This window comes from Gouania willdenowi, unplaced genomic scaffold, assembly GCF_900634775.1.
Source record: "Gouania willdenowi unplaced genomic scaffold, fGouWil2.1 scaffold_344_arrow_ctg1, whole genome shotgun sequence".
Lineage (NCBI taxonomy): Eukaryota > Metazoa > Chordata > Actinopteri > Blenniiformes > Gobiesocidae > Gouania > Gouania willdenowi.
Window position 1 is genome coordinate 50,655 of NW_021145107.1, and position 26,189 is coordinate 76,843.

The 26,189-nt window shown below is 37.6% G+C and overlaps 2 protein-coding genes across 3 annotated transcripts in view; one reads left to right on the forward strand and one right to left on the reverse strand.

The window, feature by feature from the left end:
• Nucleotides 1-9,014: 9,014 nt before the first annotated feature.
• On the reverse strand, nt 9,015-15,760 carry LOC114459779 (chromobox protein homolog 6-like). 2 transcript variants are annotated; one of them, XM_028441923.1, is made up of 5 exons: nt 15,664-15,760; nt 14,317-14,360; nt 11,906-11,971; nt 11,586-11,652; nt 9,015-10,516 (listed from the first exon to the last, which is right to left on the reverse strand). In XM_028441923.1, exons 1-5 carry the CDS (start codon nt 15,730-15,732, stop codon nt 9,545-9,547), a joined length of 1,218 nt encoding a protein of 405 aa, XP_028297724.1. In that variant the 5' UTR covers nt 15,733-15,760; the 3' UTR covers nt 9,015-9,544. The 2 variants fall into 2 exon arrangements, with proteins under 2 accessions (XP_028297724.1, XP_028297725.1); XM_028441924.1 differs by lacking the exon at nt 15,664-15,760 and adding an exon at nt 15,507-15,639.
• Nucleotides 15,761-17,453: 1,693 nt separating this feature from the next.
• LOC114459777 (85/88 kDa calcium-independent phospholipase A2-like) overlaps nt 17,454-26,189 on the forward strand; it is a 52,573-nt gene continuing 43,837 nt past the window's right edge. The window contains 3 exon segments of the mRNA XM_028441918.1: nt 17,454-17,509; nt 19,022-19,242; nt 21,431-21,640. Of these exon segments, the coding sequence (XP_028297719.1) occupies nt 19,025-19,242; nt 21,431-21,640 (428 nt within the window). The 5' untranslated portion in view covers nt 17,454-17,509; nt 19,022-19,024.

Below are 26,189 nucleotides of genomic sequence, written 5' to 3' on the forward strand. Positions count from 1 at the left end.
GAAAACATCTGGGGACCCCCTTCAAGCATCTCACAACCAAAAATGGGGTCCTGACACCAAGGTTGAGAACCCCTGCTCTAAGGAAATGGGAAACCAAATGTTGGATTATTCACACACTGATAGGAAACTAAAGTGGTTTCAGACCACAAAGGTTAGATTTACCTCATACTGGTGCTTGTAAATACAATTATACTGTGGAACTATATAATAATGAATATTAATAAACCTGAAGGGGGAAGTCTGGTGTTTTCACTGTACATAATAAGTTAAGTTAAAGCAGTTTGTTTCTAAAGGCTGAGTTTGGTCCATCCTCACTGAACAGACTGAGATAGGTGTGTTTAAAGAAGGATTTGTGACTAATGAAAGCCATCGATCCACTCAAAGCTGGTGTAAATATTCATTTCAGAGTAAAGCTTAAAGGATAAATACCTATAGAATGATCAGTCATGTAAAACCCTAGAGAAAGATTGTTCTGTGGAAGTATTTGGAACAAAAGTGGCTCATGTTCTCCACCCTGTGGTTCATTCTGTCCTTTACAACTGACTTTATAGAGTAATGGGATAAGACAGCTATTAGGGCTGATACACAATACTGGGCTCACGATAACAATACGAGATGATATATTTAGAAAATAATCATGCTTTTATATGACTTTAACTCTGTACTTAATTACTCTGGGTATGAGCTTTACAACTCAATATGAATATTAATAAAATAACCAATGACATAAATAAAACACATATTTGCCATTAAAAGGGGGAGCTTTATGAAAAAATCACTTCAGAATGGTTTAGCTACAGTGATATACGTTCATTTAGCCTCATTCAGAAGGATAAAGTTGTCAAAGTTTTTTCCTCCCTCCCTTGTTATTCCACATTTTGTAAAAAGTCAGCCCTAAACGGGCCAGTTGGATTTTTCTCACATTGTGACATCGTAACGTGTGAAACTCCTCCTCCTGACAATCCTGGCTCCTCCTACCCTACATAAGTGGGAGGAGAAGGAAGACTGTTAATGATTTACTGTTGCTGTGATAAACACACACGCTGAAGTAGCGCTAAAGTAGTGTGTGTTCACGCCAGTGGGCGTGCACTGTAGCTGTTCCCACTCAACATTCTTAAAGCCAAAATATGGCGCTTAGGGGCGCTTCCATTTTGCAAATTTAACGTCATTTGGAGCCGGAGTCTGCGCAGTATGGTCTGGCGGGAGGAGTCACGTAACACGCCCCGCCCATTTAGAATACTGCTGATGACTTACGCAGCCCAGCTATGCCAAGAACATAACTAAGTATCTTACCCACTGGAAAATTCTACCAATGACGTGTTCAGATCATAAAGGTTAGTACTAAACCACCATTTATTTACACTCTAATATCTAGTTAAATGGCGTCTCGACTTTCCTTTTCAACGTAACTGATATTCACAAAGAGAGCTACGCAAGATCCGCAGCTGTCAATCATTGTCACATATGACTTCAAATCCAGTTTTTTTAACCTCAGATAACTTAAAGTTTACAGAAAAATGAGTGCTTGAACACAATGTATGGTGATAATAACTACTGATCACAGCAGAGTTTAGGTTTGGAAAAAAATTATGTGACAAGTATTTTAACTTTACAGTTTACCGACATCCCATCTGTAATCAATGAGGAGGCGGGTTTATGACTTATACTGCAGCCAGTCAGCAGGGGAAGCTCTAAAAATAAAAGCTTCACTCCACCGGGGAGCTTGTCCATAGACTGTAAAAAGAATGAACGATGCACGCTCACTAGTAAGTGAGTTTTCCAATATATATATATATATATATATATATATATATATATATATACACATACACAAGCATTTGTGTATGATACTACAATCTACATTGAAGCAATAAGTCTTTTAATCCATAAATCATTGACTCACTCAATGATATAATAAAATTATTACACTATTAGGGGAAAAATTATTTCGCCTATTTTTACGTTTTGGACTCAGCATCTTGTTACATTATTGACCAGTGATTAAATCTGGGTATTACTACTTTTTTTGATAACTAACAACCTGGGTCGTTGTTAACTTGTTATATTTAGGCCTTCAACGAGATATTAAAATTGGTTTGATAACCCGGAACATTTAAGTGTGATAAATATGAAAATCTTCTCAGGAATAATGAAGGAGGCAAATACAGAGCGGATGATGTTTAATAAAGGCTGAGTGATGACTCAGTGTTGGTTACGGTGCTGTGACACACTTTATTACATGTTCAGAGTAAAAATAATTCTTTTTATGTCACTGCTTTGATGCATCGCTGCTATTTATTCTCCTTTCATCAAAACCTTCTCAGATGTTTTTAAATAAAAGGCATCATTATTAGCATCCATTCCCGTAGCTGCATTGCATTGTGTGTGGCGTCCCCCAGGGGTCAGTGTTGAGACCTACATTATTTATCATCTATGATATTTGTTGTGTTTGCTGATGACACAAGCATTTTGGGTTCTGATGAGAATTTGCAGCAACTTTTAGACATTATTACTTCAGAAGGAAGTATAACAAACAAAAGGTTTGACAAAAACAAATTATCATTAAATTAGAGCAAAGCAAAATTCATTTCATTTGGAAACTGTAAAATATATACTCAAGTACAGATACAGATAGATAGTGTCAACATAGAAACTGTGAATTAAATTACATTTCTGTGTGATAATTGATGACAAAATTTGCTGGAAGTCTCATATGAAACCAGAGGTGAAAGTAATGGATTACAAATACTCACGTTACTGTAATTGAGTTGCTTTTATGGGTATTTGCACTTTTTTGAGTGTATTTCTAAATCAGTAATTTCACTCGTACTTGAGTACGTTTTAAAAGAAGTAATTTGTTACATTTCTACAGCCAACCGTTAATGAGTAGATTATTGTTTTTTGTGATCATTTTTTGTATTTCTGTTTCATGGTCTCAGCACATTAAACATAATCCATATGTTCTTCGTCGTGTCATTTCTGATCAACATCGAGTCACTTTCTATGCTTCAGGTTGAGGTTTCTACTTATGTTGTTACCCACATGGCACATTTAGCATGTTTTAGAGTTCATCAATGTAGCTATACTTACAGCCTCATCATTGGTGTTATCTTCTTTTAATAACAATTGGACATTTTGACAAACCTTTTATTTTATACAGATTCCTTTGTGGAGAATAAATGAAGTTGAAATTGTGGTAGATTCTGTCTCTTTACTTTGAGTACCATTTATATGAGCTGTACTTTTTACTTGTACATGAGTACAATTTTAATCAAGTAACAGTATTTATAGTTGAGTAGAATATATCAGGGTTAGGGTTACGATGCTGTGACACACTTTATTACATGTGCAGAGTAAAAATAATTCTATTTATTTCACTGCTTTGATGCATCGCTGCTCTTTGATCTCCTTTCTTCAAAACCTTCTGAGATCTTTTGAAATAAAAGGCATCATTATCAGCATTCAATGCGCTGCAATGAACTACGTTCCACAAAGAAAAAAACAAGTGAGCAGAGTGCATATAAGAGCTTTTAATGAAAAGCATTATACATGAAACACACAGAAAGCAACAACTGTAAAGGATACACATGCTGTACAGTCGGGGTTGGTGAAAACATGCTTTTACATTACAGACGACTTCCTTCTCCTCCACATTCCACCTGAATCACAGAATCCAACATCAGCACAGGTTAGAATGAAAAGGTTTTTTCCTTCTGTTCAAACCCAAAGTCAACGTTTCTCATTCAAATTAACCATATTGTGCATATTCAATAAAACATTATAAAGTACAGTACAATAAAAAAGAGTTGATCATCTTTGTTCAGACTATAAAACGAGGAGCTTTTTCTCAGCACTTCAGAATAATACATCACATACTGTATATAAAAGCCAAACAATGTCACTAAAGGGCTTAAAGAGGATCAGGTGGTGAAAATCAGAGTCCTATTTGGTTCAAGAACAACAGGCCACTAAGTTGAGTTGTGCTACCGACCGACAGAAAAGAGCAAAAAACACAAAGCAGCGCAGTTACTTTACACGTCTACGGAGCCAAACCACTGCATAAAAGGTCTCCAAGGTGTGGAAATGACAAAATACACACATCAAAATAGTTCTTTTACTCCTTCTTTTAGTTCCATAAAAATAAAGAGCAACACTCTGTCATATTTAAAAGAGATGCCAAAATAAAAAGTAGAAGATAAATCCTTCTGCATTCAGAAACCTCCTCATTTTCTAACAATATTTAGTTTGTCTAAAAGCAAAGAGTCACTCCCTCTCTTTGAAAAGCTCAAGCTAAACACTGCTGGGGGCGATCGATGACACTAAGGCAACACAAGCTGAATATTATTAAAAAAAAAGTCAAAGTCAGATACGTTTTTTTTTTTTTAGAGAAGGTGAATCTGTGAAGAAGTTTTCCTTTGAAGTGATTCCGACTCACTTAAAGGTCAAGTAAACAATCGATTAGGGCCGAGCGTTCCAGGCTTTTGCTGTGAGTTGCTCACAGATTAATGAGCCCAGTAGTTTGTCCCAGTTAGGAGGTTGATGGATTTCACAGAGTGAGATCAAAGGCTGCGACTGAAAGGATGAGCACGCGAGGCGACAGTCGTCTGCCTCAAAACACGACCAATGACACACGAGGTTCACCAAAGCAGTGGTTCTCAACCTTTATCAGCCCGCAACCGCCAAAATAAAGGTCCCAGAGAGCGGGGACCCCCACTGTAGCTGAAGGTGGTTGAACACAGACATGAACATTGAAGAACAGTCATGTGGAGACAGGACCATCTATAAGGGGGATAAAGGGGAGACATTTTTGGGGTCCATCCATAAAGTCAGTAAAATGATGGTCCATTGTTCTATGAATCTGTGATAACCACATTTATTTATTCATCTGAATAATATCCACTGTTATCCAGGAACGTTTATTATTATTATTATAGTCATCTTAAAGATGGAATATGTGCACATGCGTGTGTTTAATTTAGAATAAAATTTGCATTAATTCCTAATGCAAATTTATTTCTGAAAATTTTACTTTTGTTCTAAATTAAAGGGGAATTAAAGCACCCATGTAAACCATCCATGAAAAAGCCCTTTAACCTCCCACTTTTCTATAGCAACACATACTTTCTACGGGCACTGCACTAGTATTATTAAAAAAAAAAAAAAAAAACTGTATTTACCACTTCTAACAAACACACAAAGGTGTTAAAACCAGAGAACCTTCACAGGACGGAGATGCATCACTGCTGGTTTCTACACAGTTGGACTGGGAAGTTCAACCATTAGCCTACGGATAGCAACATGCTACATAAATGCAACAGTAGCACAAACAACTGGAGCACGCCTACATATTGTTGCTAAAAAATAATCCAACTGCCAACATTATACGGAATAACATGGAAAACTGCTTAATATCCAAAACCAGTCAGACACAATGCAATAAATAGGTTAAATACTCCTATGACAAGAAAATCACCTCAACTAGGACACGATGTTGTAAATATTGTGTATACAATGATTAGCTCACACAACGCAGCGCTCTGATTGAATGTAACGGGACAGTTTAGAGTCACTGCTGAAAGGTTCGTAAGGAAACGGATGAAGAAGAAAAAATAATTTGGAAATATAGTCACGATTTAATCACATTTTTAATGAAAAAAAACAATTGAATTGCGCTAACACAGGGGTGTCAAAATCATTTTAGTTCAGGGGCCAAATACGAAGTAGTTTGTTCTTAATAAGGCCGCAGATTTTAGGCGGGAAACTGAGCAATTTTAACAATAATTTCCTTAATTTTGCACTTTATACGACATATAAATTATATATAAAGTATGTATTAAGGCGCCAACAATATTCAGGCAATAAGTGACAATTTTTTAATTTCATTGATTTTGTGACCTTTTCATTTGAGGAAGTTAAAAACCGCAATATTCTGTATGTTGAATTTTATTCATTGACTTTGTGTATTTGGAGGGGCTACAACTGAATTATTTGGTAATTAAACACTAATTTATGTTTTTAACATTCACCTGTGGGCCGAATTGGATGATCGAAAGGGCCAGATTTGGCCCCGGTGCCTTAAGTTTGACACATGTGCGCAAACATATGCATATGTTTTAGCTGGAAGTTGATTACACTTTATTTTAATAAAACATACTGGGCACTTTGATAAATGTACGTGATTATTTTAAGATCTTAACAGAATCAGAATCTGTTGTAAAAGCAAAGGTTTAACTTTTTTGAAAAATGTAATTTGACAGTTTGATAAACATACCACTTGTTTTTGATATTTGTTGATATACAGTTAATTCATTTACTCCAGGAGTGTCCAAATCATTTTAGTTCAGAAATACGGAGCAGTTTGATCTCAAGTAAGTGACAGATTTTATGCGGGAAAACGAGTAATTTCAACATTATTGTTCCCTAGTTTACACTTCTACGTATACATAAAATACAAAATATGTAAGAAACCAACAAAATCCAAACAATAAGTGACAGATATCAGTCCCAACACGGTCTTCACTTTCAATTTCTATTTCATTAAGGGAAATATTACGTAATAATTTGATGAAAAATGTTACAATTTTGTAACGATTTTGAGTTTTTTTCAACAGTTTCAACTTTAAATACGACTGCAATCGTGATATAAGCACCAGGAGTTGTGAGTTTCATTTACACAATGATTCATGCTTTTACTTTTTTACTTGTCTCGTCAGATTCATGGCAATGGACAGGCCTAGAGATTAACTTCCTACTCTGTGTGTGTGTGTGTGTGTGTGTGTGTGTGTGTGTGTGTGTGTGTGTGTGTGTGTGTGTGTGTGTGTGTGTGTGTGTGTGGCAAAATAAGAAAGAGGATAAAAGGCCTTAAAAGGGTTTATCTTTGTACATCAGGGACAACAACCTGTGGCTGTTGCCCAACATGTTGCTCTGCCATTAACACTGATGATAGCAGCCGATAGCGTTATATAGTTTTAATCTAAAATATTAAAGGGCCATTCCATGTCATTTCAACTCATTTTCAGGACATTCCACACTTTGGAATTTAAAAAAAACAATTTTTCTGTTATTATTTAATAGTCACACTGTGTCGATTTTATTTTTCTTTCATTTTCAGCTTCTAACTACATCATATAGGAAACTGAAATGTGGTATAGTAATATAGCTCCACCTATTCTCTCAGAATATACTAGTTGTGACTGTTGAAAAATCCTTTATATGAGGTCATTTTTGCTTGTCTCTGTCTTAAAACATTTATTAAAACATTATTGTACGAGTTATTTTTCTTCCGCAACTCCTCCTATGGCTATTAAAGCAGCACTAATGACACGTACGTCATCTCATAGGGACGATGTCAACGATGTGCAGTCGACCTTTTTTGGAGCCAAAAGGTCAAAGTCAAAGTCACGCGAAGTGTCAAAAACCGAAATTTTCCATATCTCAAAGGCTCATCTCAAGTGGAGTATTTTATTTCAATCGTTCGAAACTGTACGACCTACCAGTAAAAAGATCGGTAGGGGTCAAAGTTCATGACATCACACAAAAAAAAAAAAACAATATTTTTTTCCCTATAACTTAGCCACAAATTGCGATACAGTGCTCAGACTGGTACCATTGAACAACATTTCCTTTACCAAAGTTGGGGTCCAAAAAAAAAAAAAAAGAATGTTGCATAAAGAAAAATTGTTTTATATCCCAACAAAAAGTAAGTTTTTCTGGATTTCAAGAGATAAGGGTTGGGGTTGATTACATTTTAAAATTACAATTAAGTTTTCAATTATCCATGTTCAATTACAACTCAATTACAATTACAATGACCAGCCTTCTTTCCACTTACGGTACAATTAAAATTACAATTGTCATTCTCCCCCTGAAAGTCTATTACAATTACGTAATTACAAAGTTCAATTACAATAATCACAATTACTGAGCCTTTAATAAATAATTTAATAAAAGTGAACCTTCCTCTTCTGTTAGCATCTCTATAATTACTGGTCTTAAATCAGCTTTAAAATACACTAAAAACAAATATCTACCATCGAATTTCTTATCTATTGATTACCTTGTTAGGAATCATAATCAATGAAAATATAGGTTTTAATATTCCTGGTGTGGGCGTCTGAGCCTTTTTGTGTCAGTACAGCCTCAAATTTATATTATTTTAAAATATACTAATAATTATTACCTACATGTGTGTAGAACTGTACATGGAATTGTAACATGGTTCTACAGTTTCGCGTTAAATTATAATTAACAATTTTTATAGAATTTTCATGGCAATTACAATTACAAAGTCAATTATCTGAGCTCAATTACAATTTAATTAAGATTACGACAGCAAACAGATTTTCAAAACTACAATTACAAATATAATTACACAATAATTGTAATTAATTATCAAATACGCGATTACAATTATAATTGACCCCAAGCCTGCAAGAGACTGTCACCAACAACTAGTGATGCAAATTTTCAGCCGAAAATGGTCCAAAAGTGCATTTTTGGTTTTTGGCCGAAAGAATTTTCACACCAAAACAGGATGTTGTAAAAACGCGAGCAAACACTGTGGTTAACGCGCGCTTGTCTGGAAACGGGCCAACGTGGACTCACGGAGTACATGCTGTATTTCAATACATCTGAGCAATAAATCATCTTCTGATGCAAACGCTCTGTGAATTAAATGCAATTTGTGTTTTAACTAGAAAACGTATTTAATTAGACTCTCTTCCAGCAGCTCAGTCGGTTACGTAACATATCTGTACAATATTATTTCATGTATGAGTGGTTGTTTCGGTTTTAGGCTGGTAACATTAATTTCGGTGCATCCCTACAATGCATATCTGTGACTAATTATTAGTGATGTGAATAGTCTATGTTCATAGCTCTAAGCTGATCACATTACAGGGAGCTGAGACATAAGTAGTTTATTGAACATGTTCCAGACCCAAACACACACTGACTTTATGACTATTCAGAGGAGCTGACATGTCCACCAGATAGGATGTATAGCACATCTTTATATATTCTGAGAAAGTAGGTGGAGCTTATTACTATACCATATTTACCTTTCTATGTGATGGAGTTCCTGATATGTTGGAAGATGAAAACGGAAGAAAAATAAATAAGTGCGCAAATCAACAAATACTCCCCCTCAATTAATTGTTCATATCTCAAAAAGAATGAATCCAATTAAACTAAAAACTTACAGCGTGACTATTGAATAATTATTACACAATTGGTTAAAACTACATGTTGAAATGACATGAAATAACCCATGTATTTTTCTTTCATGTGAACAAATTAGCTTCAAATCGTCCGTGCAGAGCAGCGAGCGGAGGATTTTAGTTTCAGGCGTTACTGCAGAGATGGAGCTCAGAGTCAGTGCCGTGTGTGCACGAGGACATAAAGAGGCAAACGGCTTCAAACGCACACATTTCACTGGAGTCGTGTAAAAATAGAAGCTCTTCCTTTGCTTTTCATCAAGTATGACGACCATTAAAAACAAACACGGGTCCACATTTCAGAGGTGGGAGGAGTCACAGACCACTTCCTATGGCTTGGCCACCGACGCGTCATCGGGGGCGGAGCCGTGGTCGGGGCTGGCAGAGGGCGAGGCGGGGCCTGAGGCGGGGGCCGGGGAGGGGAACTCTTTGATGGTAACGGTGAGCAGGTTAGTAGTCACGTCTGTCACCACCACGTCTTTGCAGCTCGGCGCCCTCTGGGGGTGCCAGTCGGGGTCGCCCTCTGCGGGCACGCGCTGGGCTCCAGCGGGGGGCGCAGTTTGCTCCTCGGACGGAGCAGGGGGGGGTGTGGAAGGTGGCGGCACATCCTTTCCACCCTCCTCGGAGCGATCTGAGCGGTCCTGGTCCTGGGTCGCAGGAGGAGCACGTGAAGCTGTGGCATTAGCGTGAGACGGCAGCGCACCCCCCCCACACTGCAGCCCAAAAGGCTTCCCGTACATGGGGAACCCCAACATCTTCAGAGGCGGTTGGAACGGCCTATAAGGAGCCTCTCCTTTCTTCCCGATGATGCGGTTGCGTGACGGGATATTGTGGCGTCCTGATTGGACGTTCCTGCTCCTGGAGGCGGAGCCGCCGCCACGACCTGACTTCTCGATGACTTTCAGGTTAAGGATGATGCGACTCCTTTTCACCTCCCGAGGTTTGACCCTGCGGTTGACGATGCGCACAGTTTCGGAGAATGGCGAGACGTGCATGCGGGAGGGGAACCCCCCGGGGTTGGAGAACGAGGACGCCGTGGGGTCGCAGCGAGGCAGAGGGCGGCGAGACATGCGGTGGCAACGATGAATGTCCTTCTTCAGTTTGTGAGTAGCTGCCAAAGAATTGAGCTTCGGTAAAAGTCCAACGGGGCTGGAGGAAGAGGATGTGGAGGGGAAATGATGAGGCACGGCCGAGGAAGAGGAGGCAGTGGGTTGGCTGGAGGAGGAGGAAGAGGAGGAAGAGGAGCGGGACGTCTTCAGACGACTGTTGAGAGCACGACCACTGCTGCTGCTCTCTCCTTTCTGTGTGTGAAGATAAAACATTAAAACTTTAAACATTACAACAGTTTGAACTGCTTCATTCTCTCTTTAACCCTCAGGGCCCCTTTGGGGACCAAACATTTACCTTCTGGTACCTTCTAGTGTTTTAAACTCTCAATACCTCATTCAGTTTAAAGACTCATTGGATAAACTTTGTTGTTTTTATGACAAAAAGAGCATAAAAACTTTTTTTTTTTAAATACAGAAATATAATGAAAACTTCAAATCTATGGTTAGGTCTGGAGTTGTTAAAAAGTTTTAGTACCTAAGCTCAAAGAGTGTAAATAAGGTTTACCGAGGGTTAAACACGACACTTTAGTATGGCTGAACGATTCATTGCATTTGTGATAGTATCGCAATTTGATAAAACGACATTTCTCGACCGATATAGAAAAAAAAAAAAAAACCAGCGCACGTGGGAGATGCGTCGTTTTTTTTTCCGTCACTCGGAACCGAAACCCCACTCTGCACCGCTGATCGCGGCTGATCGCCCTGGTCGATGCCGCCCCGGGTATTTATTCTGAACAGTAAACCTCTTTAATTTATTATCAAATACAGTATGTGATTTGGATAACATTATTACACATTTCTTAACTTGTAAGGATTATTGCTGTTATTTATTCTTTTATTTTATGGATTTGATTTAGGTAAATTAATTCTGTAATTGGTTTTAACCTCATTACCTCCAAAACCTGCAGGTAGGTTAGCTCCAGCTTTTTAAAGTTACTTATTTACTCTCTTTGTTTACAATTACTACTTTGTTCAAGACAACTTACACTTTGTTTGAAATATTGAATTTATTCAGCCAGAAGCACATAAATATAAAACTAATAACAGTAGCTAAGTCGACTCTTTTAACCCTATTTTGCATGTTTCGTATGATTTGGCAAAGTTTAAAGTAAAAAAATAGGGAGATAAGATTAAAACAAAGCAAAACAGAAAAGTATATCATGTTTTAGAAGTATTTTACTCAGAGTAATAGACAAAGTGTGTGAGAGTGATTGGATCAAAGATTCTTTTAGATGATGTAAAGGAGTATTCATTAGGATACCTTCATTAGCATCTTCTTAGGTTTTGGCCCACGTTTCTTTGGCCCATGAAGCTCCCGTTCTCGCTCCCTGTTACAAACAGATCAAACAGTGCAAGAGTGACATCAGACTAAAAAAAGAAGAGATGCTATGAGCAAATCATGAGGGAAAACAGAGTCGTGTGTGTGTGTGTGTGTGAAGTCTGCAGTGCTAGCTCTCTTGTGTTTTTGTCTTTTTGTGCAACGTGTCTGTTTATGTATTTGCTATTTTCAGCAGGAATCAAAGTCACCGTCTAATGCCACAAACATATGCTGGAAAAAGTAGAACAAGCAGATTTACTCACTTTTGCTCAAACCCCAGGATTAGCCTGTCATCAAGAATATTCTCCTCCGGCTCCCACGTGCTGTGCCTGCACACAAAGGTTACACTTTATTACAAACAATCCACTTTATAGATCAACTCTAACATTACAGACACTCAAAGATCACTTTTACTAAAGCTAACTGACACAGAACAGTAAATATGCAGTAAGAAAAAAAATCAGTGTAGCGATATATCGCAATATTTCACTGTGCGATTATCGTATCAAACCAAAAAATGTCCAAATTGTTCTGTTTTTAACAAAAACCCCATTTAATGTTGCTAACATCTGCATAGCACGTAAACGCCCTGTCATTAGGTGTCAGTGAACGCACCATCAGACCTTGTTAAACTACCTCACTCATCACTGCATTTTAGCAAGAAGTTAATCACACTTTATTTTCATAAAACATACTGAACACTTCTATAGATGCAAGTGGTTAGATTATTTACATTTGTTTATTTACTCTATGTAAATATGTATACGGGAGTTGTTAGTTAAGTAGTGGATAAGGGGTAGGTTGAAATGAGCTTATGCTTCATCTTACTCCTTTTCTGACATGTTGGGTCTTATTAATATTGTTGATTTGTTGTTTGTTTTTCAGTTTACTTTATTGTGCTACTCACACAAGTTCGAAATAGATTTGAGAATTTAAAGAATTAAGGTGGGAAGAGCGTATAAATAAGTATAAGTACAAAAAAGTTTTAAACTGCTGTAAGTCCATTAGATCGATCAATCAATTTATATTCCTACGATCCAACTGCATCGATCTGTGCTCGGTAAGTTGGCCTTCCTGATGACATTAATCAATCTAAAATCCTTTTAAAAGGTTGCATCAAAAAAAGGAAATCGGATTTAAACATATACAGTATGTGCCCCTTTGTGGTTTGATGACAGTTAACCATGTACTTTTTACTTGGTTTCTTCCTTTTATGAAGGCGTTAGCATTAGCTCTTAGCCCAGTCTTGTGTGAAGGTTGGATAACTTAAGCCTGGTACATGCTTCTGTGTCAGGCCCTACGCCGTCAACGTGATGCAGAGGTTGGCCAACTGTACTTCTGCGTCGAGGGAACGCATCGCTCTAAGATTGGCCGCCATGTCGCTAGAGGGTTGTGGCTATATGTCTGTGTGTGTGATTACACAGCATTAAAAAGCCCTTATTTTTCTTCCACGCACAAAAAACAATGTTTTATGTTTTTTAAGCATCTTAAAATGTAATTTATTTCTGGATTATTACATGTTTTGTTGGACATAACCATGAAAGCAACTGTTTTAAAATGTGCGCTTTATTTTTCAATAAAAACATATGCAACACATACACAAAATATAAAAGTGTATCGAGCGCACTGTCAATTGTCATGTCGGGGGTGAGGGGGCCTCGACCTAGGCAGAGAGGGAGCAGCCAGGTATCCTGGTCCTCGCCCCCGGGAAGTGGGACAGCAGTGTAAAACTCGACGAGGCAATAGTAATGATAATAACAGTACACACACACCTTTCATCTGTGATTGACTCCGTTTGGCAAAGCTTCATGTGCTGCAGCCATGAAAGAAATAATAAAACTCTGGCACTTTTAGTCCGTCTCGGTTCTCTCTGTGACTCAGTCCACTACAGAAACAACTCTCGCATCGCTCCGAAAAAAGTTGAAACATGGCGCTGTGACTGGAAAAGGCAGCAACCGGGGCTGGAGTTTGGAGCGGAACAATCACAGCGCTTACATTCTGCGTCGCCTCGATGTGTAGTCAGGATTTTTTGGGAGGCGTACGTCAGGTTACGGCGTAGGGGGTCTACGTCTACGTCGGTTATGTGTGACGTCTATTTGACGCAGAACCATATATCAGGCTTTAGCTTAGTTAGCTTTATTCCAGTTTCCAGCTCATAATCATTGCTGCAGGTTCATCTCTGTCACCGTGTTTGTGGGAACTTTAGATGTATCCGGTGGAGGAACTTGGACTGGTTCACTTTGTTGGGTGTCTGGTCTTAACCAAAGTGGTCTATGATGTATCAGAATCAGAATCAGATATGTTTTATGGCCATGTACAGTTTTAAGGACAGTACAAGGAATTTGTCTTGGTAGTTGGTGCACAAAACAAACAACAAAAAAACCACAAAAAAAAACAATGAACAACCCAGCAACAATAATAATAATAATAATAATAATAATGATAAATATAAAGGATGAGGGATAACGGTAGGTATGCTATGACGTGACCAGCACTCCAAAACCTTTTGCGGAGCGGAGAATAATAAGCTGTTACTGTAAAACTTGAGGGCAATTTTGGTCCGTGGAACAAGGTTTTTGGGGGCATTCTTGGCTAAATTGTGGGCGAAATGTCCAGAAACACAAGATACACCATTAAATCACCCGTTATTATTATTATTTTGAGTCATACTTACTTCATTGCCCATCCTTTCCATTTCACCAGGTATTCAAGTCTTCCCTGTAAAGTCACAGATGGTGGATTACAAATACATCCCATAACAAACAGGAAGATTATCATCAACGCTTTCCTTGTTTTCGCAAACAATATTCTAAACGCCACTCGTGTTTTTCGTAGAAACATTAAACTGTAATTAAGATGAAGTTTTGTCTTGTTTATTATGCAGTGAACTTTAGCTGAAGTGCTTTGGCTTAGCATGTCTGATGGCAGTGCAGATGATAAAAATAAAAGCATCTTTTGAGATTCATTACAAAATAAAAGGTTTCTGGTTTCAGTTTTCCTCCACCAGATACGTTTATTCAAAAATCACCAAGTCCACAACTATATAATATTAAATTTATTTTTGTTCTTACTCTCTGCTCTAATTATACTTTATATACTGTGTTGCTGCAAACGTGAATTCCCCTCTGGGGATTAATGAAGGTGTATTCTATTTTAATCTAATCTAATCTATAATCACTTTTGAAAGCAGCTGCACACAGACCTTATCTTAAAGCAGACGTGAGCAACTGGTGGGCTGGGGGCCACATAAGGGCCTAGGGCCTGACCACCAAAATAAATACACAAAACGACAGCAAAAATACATCAATGTTCTTCAAAAACTCAGAAGATTATTATACAAAATAAGTTAAGACTGCAGAATATACACAAATCGACAGAAAATTACACAAAAAACAGAAAAACAAATAAAATAAGAGCAAAGATACACAAAACGACAACAAATGACAAAAGGACAGCAAAATACACAACAGTGCAGTACAAATCCACACATTTTCTTCAAAAACCCAGAATATTATCATCATACAAAAATGTTCAAAAATAAAAACACAGAACAGCAACAACAAAAAAACACAATCTAGTAAAATGAATTACACAACATGATAACACTAATTCACACTCTTGTTGTTTCCTGTATTAATGCTAAGATTTGTCTTCATTCTAAATGTTGACATGGATGTTGATAATGTGACCCTCTGATCAGATATAATCACAGTTTTGTGGCCCTGCTGTGATAAAGTTGTCCATCACTGTTCTAAACTATAACAGTGTAGCTTTAGCCACCGTTAGCTCACTCCTCCGTTATAAAAACCGCTCACAGTGGCTCAGCCGCCCTGTTTTAGTCCCTTTGTGTCGGTATTTTATTACCCTGCTGCCACTATGTGAACCCCAGTCCAGACTGTTAGCTAGCAGCTAGCTACAGGGCCTCCACACCGGGTCCGGGGCCTCCACTGGAGCGCTGGCCGAGGCCAAGCCCCGCTGCACGGGTGGAACAGCGCGGTGAAGGCGGGCGGATGGAGCTCACCTTCCGGACGCGACGCTTCAGGATGGCTTCAGCGGCAAAAATGCGATCACCCGCCGCCGACAGCTCCATGTTTGACGGCCGAGCTCCGCTACCTGCGTCCCTGATGATGATGGTGTGTGTGTGTGTGTACTGCTCTGTGGTGGTGGTGGTGGTCAGCAGCAGCAGCAGCCACACACACTTTCAAACACACTCTCCCAGCTGCGCTCACACAGCGATACTCAGTGTTGCCAGATAAGGCTGATTATCCGGCACTTCACAAAGCCAACAAACTAGGATTGTGCGTTACAATGAAGCTGGGCTATATATCGAGATCATTGTTGGTGTCAATTATAAATGTAATCATGCAATTGATAATTAATTACAATTAAATAATGAATATTTTAATTGTAATTAAACGAAAATGCTAGTTTGAATTGCCATGAATCTGATGATTCGATTCACAATTTGCATGTCACAATACAATATATCCCGATATATCTCAATATTAAACAATACGATATAGATAACGATATATCACAATATCAATAATTACATATTTCTCCTTTACAAGTACAAAATGATTTTTATTTAAATGTTCACCTGCACTACTCATCAATGCACTACTGCACTATTATCTTATTATTATTATTGTATTTTTATTTTATTTCTTTATTATTATTATTATTATTATTATTATTATTATTATTATTATTATTATTATTATTATTATTATTATTATTATTATTATTATCTTGTTATTTTATTTAGTTTGCACATATTAGTCTAACTACTCTTATATTTATGTTTATACTTCATTTTTTATTTATTTTTCTTTATTCTAGTTGATTGTTATTATTTAATAATACACTATCTGAGAGAGCACAGGTCACCAAGACAAATTCCTCGTGTGTATTCATACACGCTTGGTCAATAAAGTTGATTCTGATTCTGATTCTGATTCTGATATGAAATACAACCAAAGAGAAAGTGTTTAGGAATGTTTTTATACATATATTGATGTAATTTTTTAGACTTTATACATATAATAAGTACTTCCATGCACCAAAATATTTGTTTACCAATTAAATCATGGATAAGTTAGTTCAACTCTTAAATATTGGATTTTCCTGTTCGCTGGATTTTAAATCTCCCCCAAACCGACGGGGTTTAACACAATCTGGCAACACAACAACAGCCAAAGCCGCGGCTGCTGCGTCTCCTCCAGCTGCGGTCACGTGACGTTTGTCACCTTAGTAACCACACGACCTGAAATTAATATTGTTATTCCGAGGAAAGAATAGATGTTTAGTGTGTTTTTGTGTTCATTTTATGTGTTTTTTGTGGATTTTTTTTTTTAGTTTTGGGGCCACAAAAAATTAGACAGAAGGCCCCAGGACCGCTAGTTGCTTATTTATTTGTACCATGATTAGATGAAGCATTCAGGGGATACATGACATTAAAAACATGAACGTGAACGTATTGTTTTTCATCCCTATTTTGCATCAGAAATGAATATTTTATAAGTCACTTTCCACCTAATGTCACTTATGTTGACCCATTATTGTCACTGTTAACATCATTTCACCATATTTTATGATTGTTTTTAAGTTGTCATGCCCATTATTTGCCAGTTTAAACTAATTGTTTCAGTATTGACACTTGGAACACTTTTCTTTTTTTTTTTTACCTCTTTTTCTGGGAACCACTGGTTTGTCAGAGACCAGAACAAGCCCCACCCACCTTCCTACCTACCACTCTCTGATTGGACCGTCTCCCGTCAGCCAGGCTGGTATCAAGATAGGTTGCAGTGCAGCGGTAGTAGTTGCTGTTGTCATATGTCAGGCGGTCAGAGAGCAGCTAGCAGCAGGTAAGATACCGACCGTCTGTGTCTGTGACTGGATTAGAAGATTAGCTTCAACACACACAGCTAATATAATACACTCACCAACACATTTTAATGCTCAAAATGTTTAACCAAAGCAGGGTTTGTGTGCCTTGTTTTAACTCCAAATGTTAGCGTTGATAACATAAAAGTCCTGCCTATCATCACACTTGTTATACATGGAACAGCTACAATTATAAACACGTTTATTGACAATTAAAACGCTTTTTTTCCTGCTGGTAATAACAAACAAAGAGATAAATCATCAGTGTTTCTTTAAAAAAGCAGACATTTTACTGATCATTAATGTGATAATGACAACATGGCACTTATAATGGTGATGCCATCAATAATTCATGTGTCATTGATTAAAGTGATCACCATGCTCACCTAAATCTAGACTAGTTTATGATTAAATCTGGTTTGGATTGTAGAGAAACATATTAAACGCAATTCCAGAATATATTGTCAGAGCAGTGAGAGGACAGTTATTATACAGCACTTTAATTCCACAGCTACCATTATTATTACAGTGTTTTTCAACCTTGTGGTCGCCTGAAATGTTTCGTAATTGATAAATGAGAAGTACTGATTAAAATGATGTTTCATTGTATGTTTTTGAATTATTATTCTTCACCACACACACACACACACACAATCCCAAATAATTGTATTCTATTCTTTTACTTTCTCAAAAAAAAAAAAAAAAAAAAAATATATATATATATATTTAAAGTAAAATGCTGTATAAAAATATCTGAGCTGGGGCATCTTGTCAGTTTGCGCTCTACTTTTTATTTGTAAAGTAGTATAACAAACATGATCTTAAACTAATTCTAGAGAAAAAATGTCTCTGGGGTCACCAAAATTTTGTGATGTAATAATGAGTCCACGATGTGTAAAAGGTTGGGCACCGCAGCTTTACTATACTTAATATTGGATAGCAAGTGTAAAAATAAATTAATTAGGAATAAACAAGACTTTTTTTCTGTTCCTTTGAAAATACAGTATTTAATAATTTGTTGTTATTTGCACCATAAAGCAGCATGTGTGTTCACGCCCACTCATGCATATGCATGAAGGCCCCAAAACAGCCTGTTTTTAGGAGTGGTCTGAAAGTGACTTTTCAGAGCCTAAAACTCCAGAAAACAGGCGAGTTTGTGAAAATAAACCTCAAATACTATGTTGTTGTGGTTCTTAGAACAATTGGAGATGGGTGAAAAATAGCATAATACTGGACCTTTAACCCTAAATTATATTTCTGGTCAGACATCATTTGAAATAAAATTATTGAGATTTATATCGTATATGTATCTATTTGGAGGAAAAATATTGAGATATGAGTTTTGATCCATATCACCCAGCTCTACCTCTGATCTTTTGTTTAATTTCTGATTGTCAATGTTGTGTTTTGGTGAGTTTTTATATATTTGGTTAAAACATTGTGCTGACCTAATAGTTCACTCCCCCTCCCATCCTTGTCTCTCTGTTTTTCAGGTGATGATGCAGTACCTGGGCCGCGTGTTGGACACCGTGTCCTCTGTTTCCAGCCTGTTCAACAACCCTTACAGGGTCCGAGACGTGCCGCTGTCTGACTACGCAGGAGGAGGCAAAGTCAAGCTCAGAGAGGAGGGCCGCGTGGTGCTGTACAAGAACAGCCAGTGTCAGTCATGGGACTGTCTACTCATGTGTCCCAACACCCCAACAATGACCCCCAGGTCAGTAGTGGAGACATGAACTGATCAGTTGGAGAAGTAGAGCTCAAACTAATGCACACTGTTGGTACTCAGAATGTAAAAATGATTTCTAAAGGCTTCATTTAGACGGATAATGATAGAGGATCAGATTAAAGTGAAACTGTCACAGTCCACAGTCCTTCTTCATTGATAATTCATCATGTAACCAGTTAAAAGTGGACTGACCCGAGCTGCTGAATCAACAGAATTCCTCAAAAACTGATTACTTGCTTGACTTAAAGGGATCTTTCACTGTTTTTACAAATGTGGCCTAAATTTTTTAATTGTACTGATAAGAAGATCTACTGTATGTCTAACAAAATGCATTATTATCCACCATATTCATTTTTGATTAATTTTTAAAAATGGGACTACTTTACAGTTTTAGAGCGTGTGTTCCTCCATGTTGAAATCACGTGATTGATGATGTCACACGGCCCCACTGCCTGTAAACATCCCATTGTTTTCTATTGGAGTGAAACATTCAGTCTGATTTTGACATCAGTCAAAATAACAACTTGTGCTACTTTTGGTGGCTCTAAAAAAAACATGAAAAGTTAAAGATGTTGATGTAAACCTCTTGTTTACCAAAATAGGATAAAAACAGTTTTAACCCAGAAACAGATTTGTGACCGCAGGGGGCGACAGTTCCAACTAGTGTTGTCAAAAGACTCGATACTGAATAAAGTATTGATACAAAAAAGTGAGTGTCGGATACGATACTCACTTGCAAAAGTATCGATACTAACAGCGCCGTGTTCATCGCTATATATTAATGGTTCATCTCCTCGCCTGTTTCAACAACCTTATTCGCTGCTGCAGACAAAAAACAGATACACGTGCAGCCCTTCCCCTCAGCTGCAGCTGAACACACTACTAGGGCCCTATAAAAACGGAATCGCTGACGGAATCACGGAATCGACCAATGAAAATGGTTAAATGCGGAAATGGACAGAATCAACATGAAACACCGTCATCGTGAGGCAAGGAACGTTTTTTATGGGGAAATGTTCTGGGAGCGCTCATTAGGTGCACCACCCTCCACTCTCTTGTCCTGGCTGCATTAAACAACGCCTAAATCACTGTCAAAAATAGCCACACAAAAAAATTGCGCAAATCATCACTGACTCCTAAATACAGAGCCACCAGTGCCTGTTTAACTTTGCTGTGCCTGTAAAACTCTGTGAAAACATGAGTCAGCTTGAGTCAGCAGTATTGTCATGTTTTATTCCAGTACTTTTGGAGGGTACTGTATGTCTGTGGCCCTCACACAGCCAATTCAAAGGTTTTTACACACTTCTTAAAGGGACAACGTCCTGAATGTGGTTTCACAACACAACAGAATTTAATTTCACATTTCAGTCTTAATGAAGGAAAAAGTCAAAAGTGGTACAAACTGTTGATATTGTGCTGCGAGTTAATAATAAAAGGGTTTTTGTGACATTTTCATCCACTGCTTTTGACCCATTATTGTTTTTTTTGCAAAACTATATTGAAAAATATAAATAAGTCAAGTTTAAGTTGCCTATCGCCATTTTGAGGAAAAATATTGAAATATGAATATTGGTCCATATCACCCAGGCCTGATGTAACCAAAGCAGTAACGTTTTTATCTTTTAAACAATATGATTGTCCAAACTGTGGGAAATGATGGGTTTAAAATAACACTGCTTTAAATAGGATTTTATTAACATGAGTGTGTTACCTCAAAAACAAATGGAAATCACTAGACTGATCTGCTGCCATGGTATGTAGCAAGTGTTGCTAATGCTACACCAATTTAGTTAAACAGAGTAAAAAGACTGTGTGACTAAAATAACTTGTCAACCTTTTTGTTTGATGTTAATTGTACTTGGAAGCAGTTTGATGAATTGCTTACATACATTTTTTTTTAAATGTTTCAAAATTACCCTGACTTAAATCATCTTGTATTCCTTTTTTCCATTTTGGGCGATGATTTTAAGTAGGTGAATTGGTTTGTTTTACTGGTAAATAAAATAAAATATTCTAAATGATCTGAATGAAAAAACTTGTGATATTAATTTTTTCCCATGTTGCCTACTCTTAGTGTAAAATAATCCCAGTGTTTTGAAGAAGAAATGCTCTTTAAAGTGATTGTAGATGTTTTTAATGTAGACCGTGTCATAGAGACGTTTCTGTTGCTGTTCAGGCTGTTTCAGGTCGTTTCCGAGGACGACGCCATGAACTGGTTTTCTCAGTACGCCCTCAAACTCCAGCCCTTCTACGACACACTTCCTCTGAAGGCTGAGAGCATTCAGCCCATCGTCAACTGCATCCGTAGCCACCCGGACTGGAGCTGTGCCCACATCGCCGTGGAAACGGGCCTCAGAGAGTGTCTCAAACATAACTTTGTTCAGAGGTGAGACTAAAGTTACTGAGTATGGAAGGAAACAGGGTTGAGGTCATTATAATTGTGAACACGTAATCTGTCTAGAAATAGTGTGTGTGTGTGTGTGTGTGTGTGCGTGTGTGTGTGTGTGTGCGTGTGTGTGTGTGTGTGTGTGTGTGTGTGTGTGTGTGTGTGTGTGTGTGTGTGTGTGTGTGTGTGTGTGTGTGTGTGTGTGTGTGTGTGTGTGTGTGTGTGTGTGTGTGTGTGTGTGTGTGTGTGTGTGTGTGTGTGTGTGTGTGTGTGTGCGCGGCTCAAATATCTGCGGTTCAGGGACAGACAGAGCTGAGAATTTCAACATGGCTGCTGCTTGATTCAGTGGTGTACGACGTCAGATTTGTTTGGACTGCAATGATACTGCTAATGAATTATTTCATAAAATTGTCCACGCGTAGCAGACAAGCTTAGCTTTGATCACGCGGTATAGTTGGCTGGGTTAGAGGCAGCCTATGAGCGCACCAGAGCCAATCACTCTGTGGGCAGCGGGCGGACGGTGTGTGGCCGGGAGCAGCCTGCTTGTCCTGGGCGGAGGCGCGATGGCGGCCTGGAGCTGGGGCGCCATGTATTTGTGTAGCTAGTTGACTAAACAAACTGTGCAGAGCACAATATAGGCTACATATAGTACTGTATATAGTGAAAGCCTATTTTTATTTTATTTTTTTTTATTATCATTATTAGTCACCTTAGTTACAAATGTTGCTCACTGAGGACACCTGCTGGTCAGTATTTACGGGGTGTTTTTTTAGGATATTAGACCCACTTTAGTCATTTTTAAAAGCACTTTGTGCAGTCACTCCTGGAGATTCTAACCAGCTTTAAACTTATCCTGTGGTACCATGACTATCTGTCAACATTGAGCTGTTCTGCAGCTCAAACTATGTTATTTTTATCTTTGAAAGAACAAATAAATCAATTACTTTCATCATTAATCTCATATTATTAATGGCAAAATTCTCAAAATCCCTTCAGATTTTTCATCTTGTCTTAACTGAGTTTAGTTATTATTTGAATAAACAAAAAAAGGTGAAATTATTGCTTCTGTATGAAGAACTGTTTCCTGTGCCTCCAAGTGACTGATGCCTGTATTTATTTTATTCTTTTCTAGTGATTTTTTTTTCCCTGACTTTGTTCTTTGTTCCCTTTATGTTGTTTTACTGATTTGTGAACTTGCAATTTGTCAATAATAATAATAAAAAAAACAGATTCATCCTACTCAAAAAAAAATAAATCTGTTTTAATGTTTTCAATGGATTCACATCAAATTCACTGACAGTGATTTTTAACTGGTTTTCCCTTTCATACTGGGTTTTTTCAACAGGCGCCATTTTACACGCGATATTAGAAAAAAAGGCTATAACTCTCATATGCAAAGTTCAAAATCCTCATTATTGTTACACATGACTGTCTAGCCCTATACAAGAATTAATGTGAAAATTACCCATCATGCTTTGCGTTCTCAGATGGTGCATGCCATAATTGAAAACCGCTATAACTCTCATATACAAAGTTTGAACAGTCTCATACGTGATACTCATGGGTTACCAACCCCGGCCACTTCTTTGGACCCTACGACGCTGCTCGCGGCTTTAACAATTATTATTCTTACAAAAAATTATTGCATTTTTGATGGCCTAAACACATTCAAAAACTCATGAAAATTGAAACGCATATTAGGATTGGTGAAAAATTTGATATTTTGGGGGAATTGCACATGTGATTGACCAAATGACTCAGTAACGCCCCCTTGAAAATTGTATTTGCCCCTAACTTCTACGAAATTCTGTAGAATTCTGACATCACTGTAGAGGTAGGACTGATGACATAATTTTCATCATCATCTTTTATAGACGGTATGTCTTGCATCCAACACTGCACTGTTAAAGTACTTCACACATTCATATTTTTTATTTTAAACATACACAGGGGCGGATCTAGAAAAAATTCAATGGGGTGGCAGGAATTTTTTAGAGGTGGTAACATATAGTAGACGTACATAAAGCATACAGAATTACGTATAGGTCCGGGTATCGCAAGGTACCTCGCGTTGCGATACATCACAATATTTTTTTTGCCCGTGATAACAATATTTTCCCAATAATCAATATATCGTGGGAAAATTAATCTACGATACATCACAATAACTGTCACTGAATCCATTTCACAGGAATTACAAAACATTGTCAGTCAATTTCACATGAATGACAGCCAAGTGTGTACAGCACAGTGGCTCTTCTTAACACACACTGACCACAACTAGTCACATGTCTGTGTGTTATGTTTAAGTCTTTAAGGAAAGTCTGATACTACAGTTCATACGGAAAGTATTCACAGCGCTTCACTTTTCCCACATTATTCCATAATGACAACATGAAAAACATTTTTTTTAAATGTTTGCAAATTTATCAGAAATAAAGAATGAAAATATAACATGTACATAAATATTCACAACCTTTGCTCAGTACTTTGTTGTGGTACCTTTGGCAGCAATTACGGCCTCAAGTCTTTTGGAATATGAAGCCACAAGCTTGGTACATCTATCTATGGCCACTTTGGCCCATTCCTCTTTACAGAACCTCTGGAGCTCCATCAGGTTGGATGGGGAGCGTCAGTGCACAGACATTTTCAGATCCCTCCAGAGATGCTCAATGGGATTCAAGTCTGGGCTCTGGCTGGGCCACTCTAGGACATTGACAGCGTTGTTCTGAAGCCACTCCTTCAATATCTTGGCTGTGTGCTTAGGGTCGTTGTCCCGTTGAAAGATAAACCGTCACCCCAGTCTGAGGTCAAGAGCACTCTGGACCAGGTTTTCTTCCAGGATGTTTCTATACATTACTGCATTCATTTTTCCCTCAATCTTGACTAGGAATGGGCCAAAGTGGCCATAGATAGATGTACCAAGCTTGTGGCTTCATATTCCAAAAGACTTGAGGCCGTAATTGCTGCCAAAGGTACCACAACAAAGTACTGAGCAAAGGCTGTGAATACTTATGTACATGTTATATTTTCATTCTTTATTTCTGATAAATTTGCAAATATTTAAAAAAAATGTTTTTCATGTTGTCATTATGGGGTATTATGTGTAGAATTTTGAGGAAAAAAAGTTAATTTAATCCCTTTTGGAATAAGGCTGTAACATGATGAAATGTGGGAAAAGCGAAGCGCTGTGAATACTTTCTGTATGCACTGTAAATATTGCTTCAACAAAATATTGTTAATGTTTTTGCAAATGAACTCTAAATCATTAAAAACAAAATGTATGCTGAAAATAGTCATTTCAGTGCTAGTATTATCAACTTCTCTGTAAACATGGACACATATCAGTGCTGCTTAACAAGTACGATGATTATTTCCTCTTCATTTCTGTGAGATTCACAAAGTAGCTTCACCATGTTTTCTTTGACTGACATTGATTTATAGAAGCACAGACGTGAATAGACATGAACGTCCTAGACAATAGCTCGACACTGTTAATATTTACTGGAGTAACATCCACACAGAAACACAGCTTCAGTCCATGAAAATAAACAGGATAATTATCACATTCATTACATTGAAGAACCATTCTGTAACATTTAACAAAGTGTAAGACTTGGAATTGTGTGAATGATAAAAAAAGTGTCTAGTAGTTAGTTTAAATTACTACGGTGCAAAATGTTTTCAATTTTACAAAAATATGGCTTTAAAACAGTTGTTTTCACTGTAACAAACTGTAACCAGATGGAGAAAAAGTGTCATTGACATGTTAATGATGCCACACTGTTATATAACTAAGTATAAAAACTTATTTTAAAAGACATATGATGAATTTGTGTAAAACAAAAATAACCACACTGTTTAATTGTTATTTTGATTAGCGGTGGGAACCTCTGGGTACCTCACGATACGATACGCGATACACCGCTCACAATGTGACGATACTACGATTAGCGATATATTGGTCAGAAATCAATCTATGATAATCTATGACATAAAAAAAGATGAAGTGAAAAAATACAAATTTTATTTTATCTCTGAAAGACAATAAATTGAAAAAGTGTCCTATGAACAGTGACACTATTTTAGTGCAACATTTCTGTAAATAAGTGTCAACATACCAATGTAAATGAATAAGTATCTCCAATAGTGCTTTCTGTAAACAAAACATAGGGTCTTTCTTACCAGTGACACCATTATAGTGCTCTATTCCAGTAAACAATATATTGGCTCCTTCAACAAACAGTGACAACATTTATGTGAAGACGTACCTGCACATTTTAGTGAAAAAACATAAAAGGTTTTGAGAAAAAAAAAACATCGATACTTAGCGCAAGCTTATTGATAATCAGTCGTGCGATCTTACGCGTCTTCTTTGTTGGTGTTTTAGAACGTTGGCTCCGCAGTCAGGAAGCGACAGCGGGGCATTACCGGTTGGTGGACCGCGGCCGCGTAGTACCGTGCCCGTGTGTACAAATTAGGGTGGCAGCAGGGGTGGCAAGGCTTTGTTGTGGGGTGACATTTGCCACCCCATGCCACCCCGGTAGAT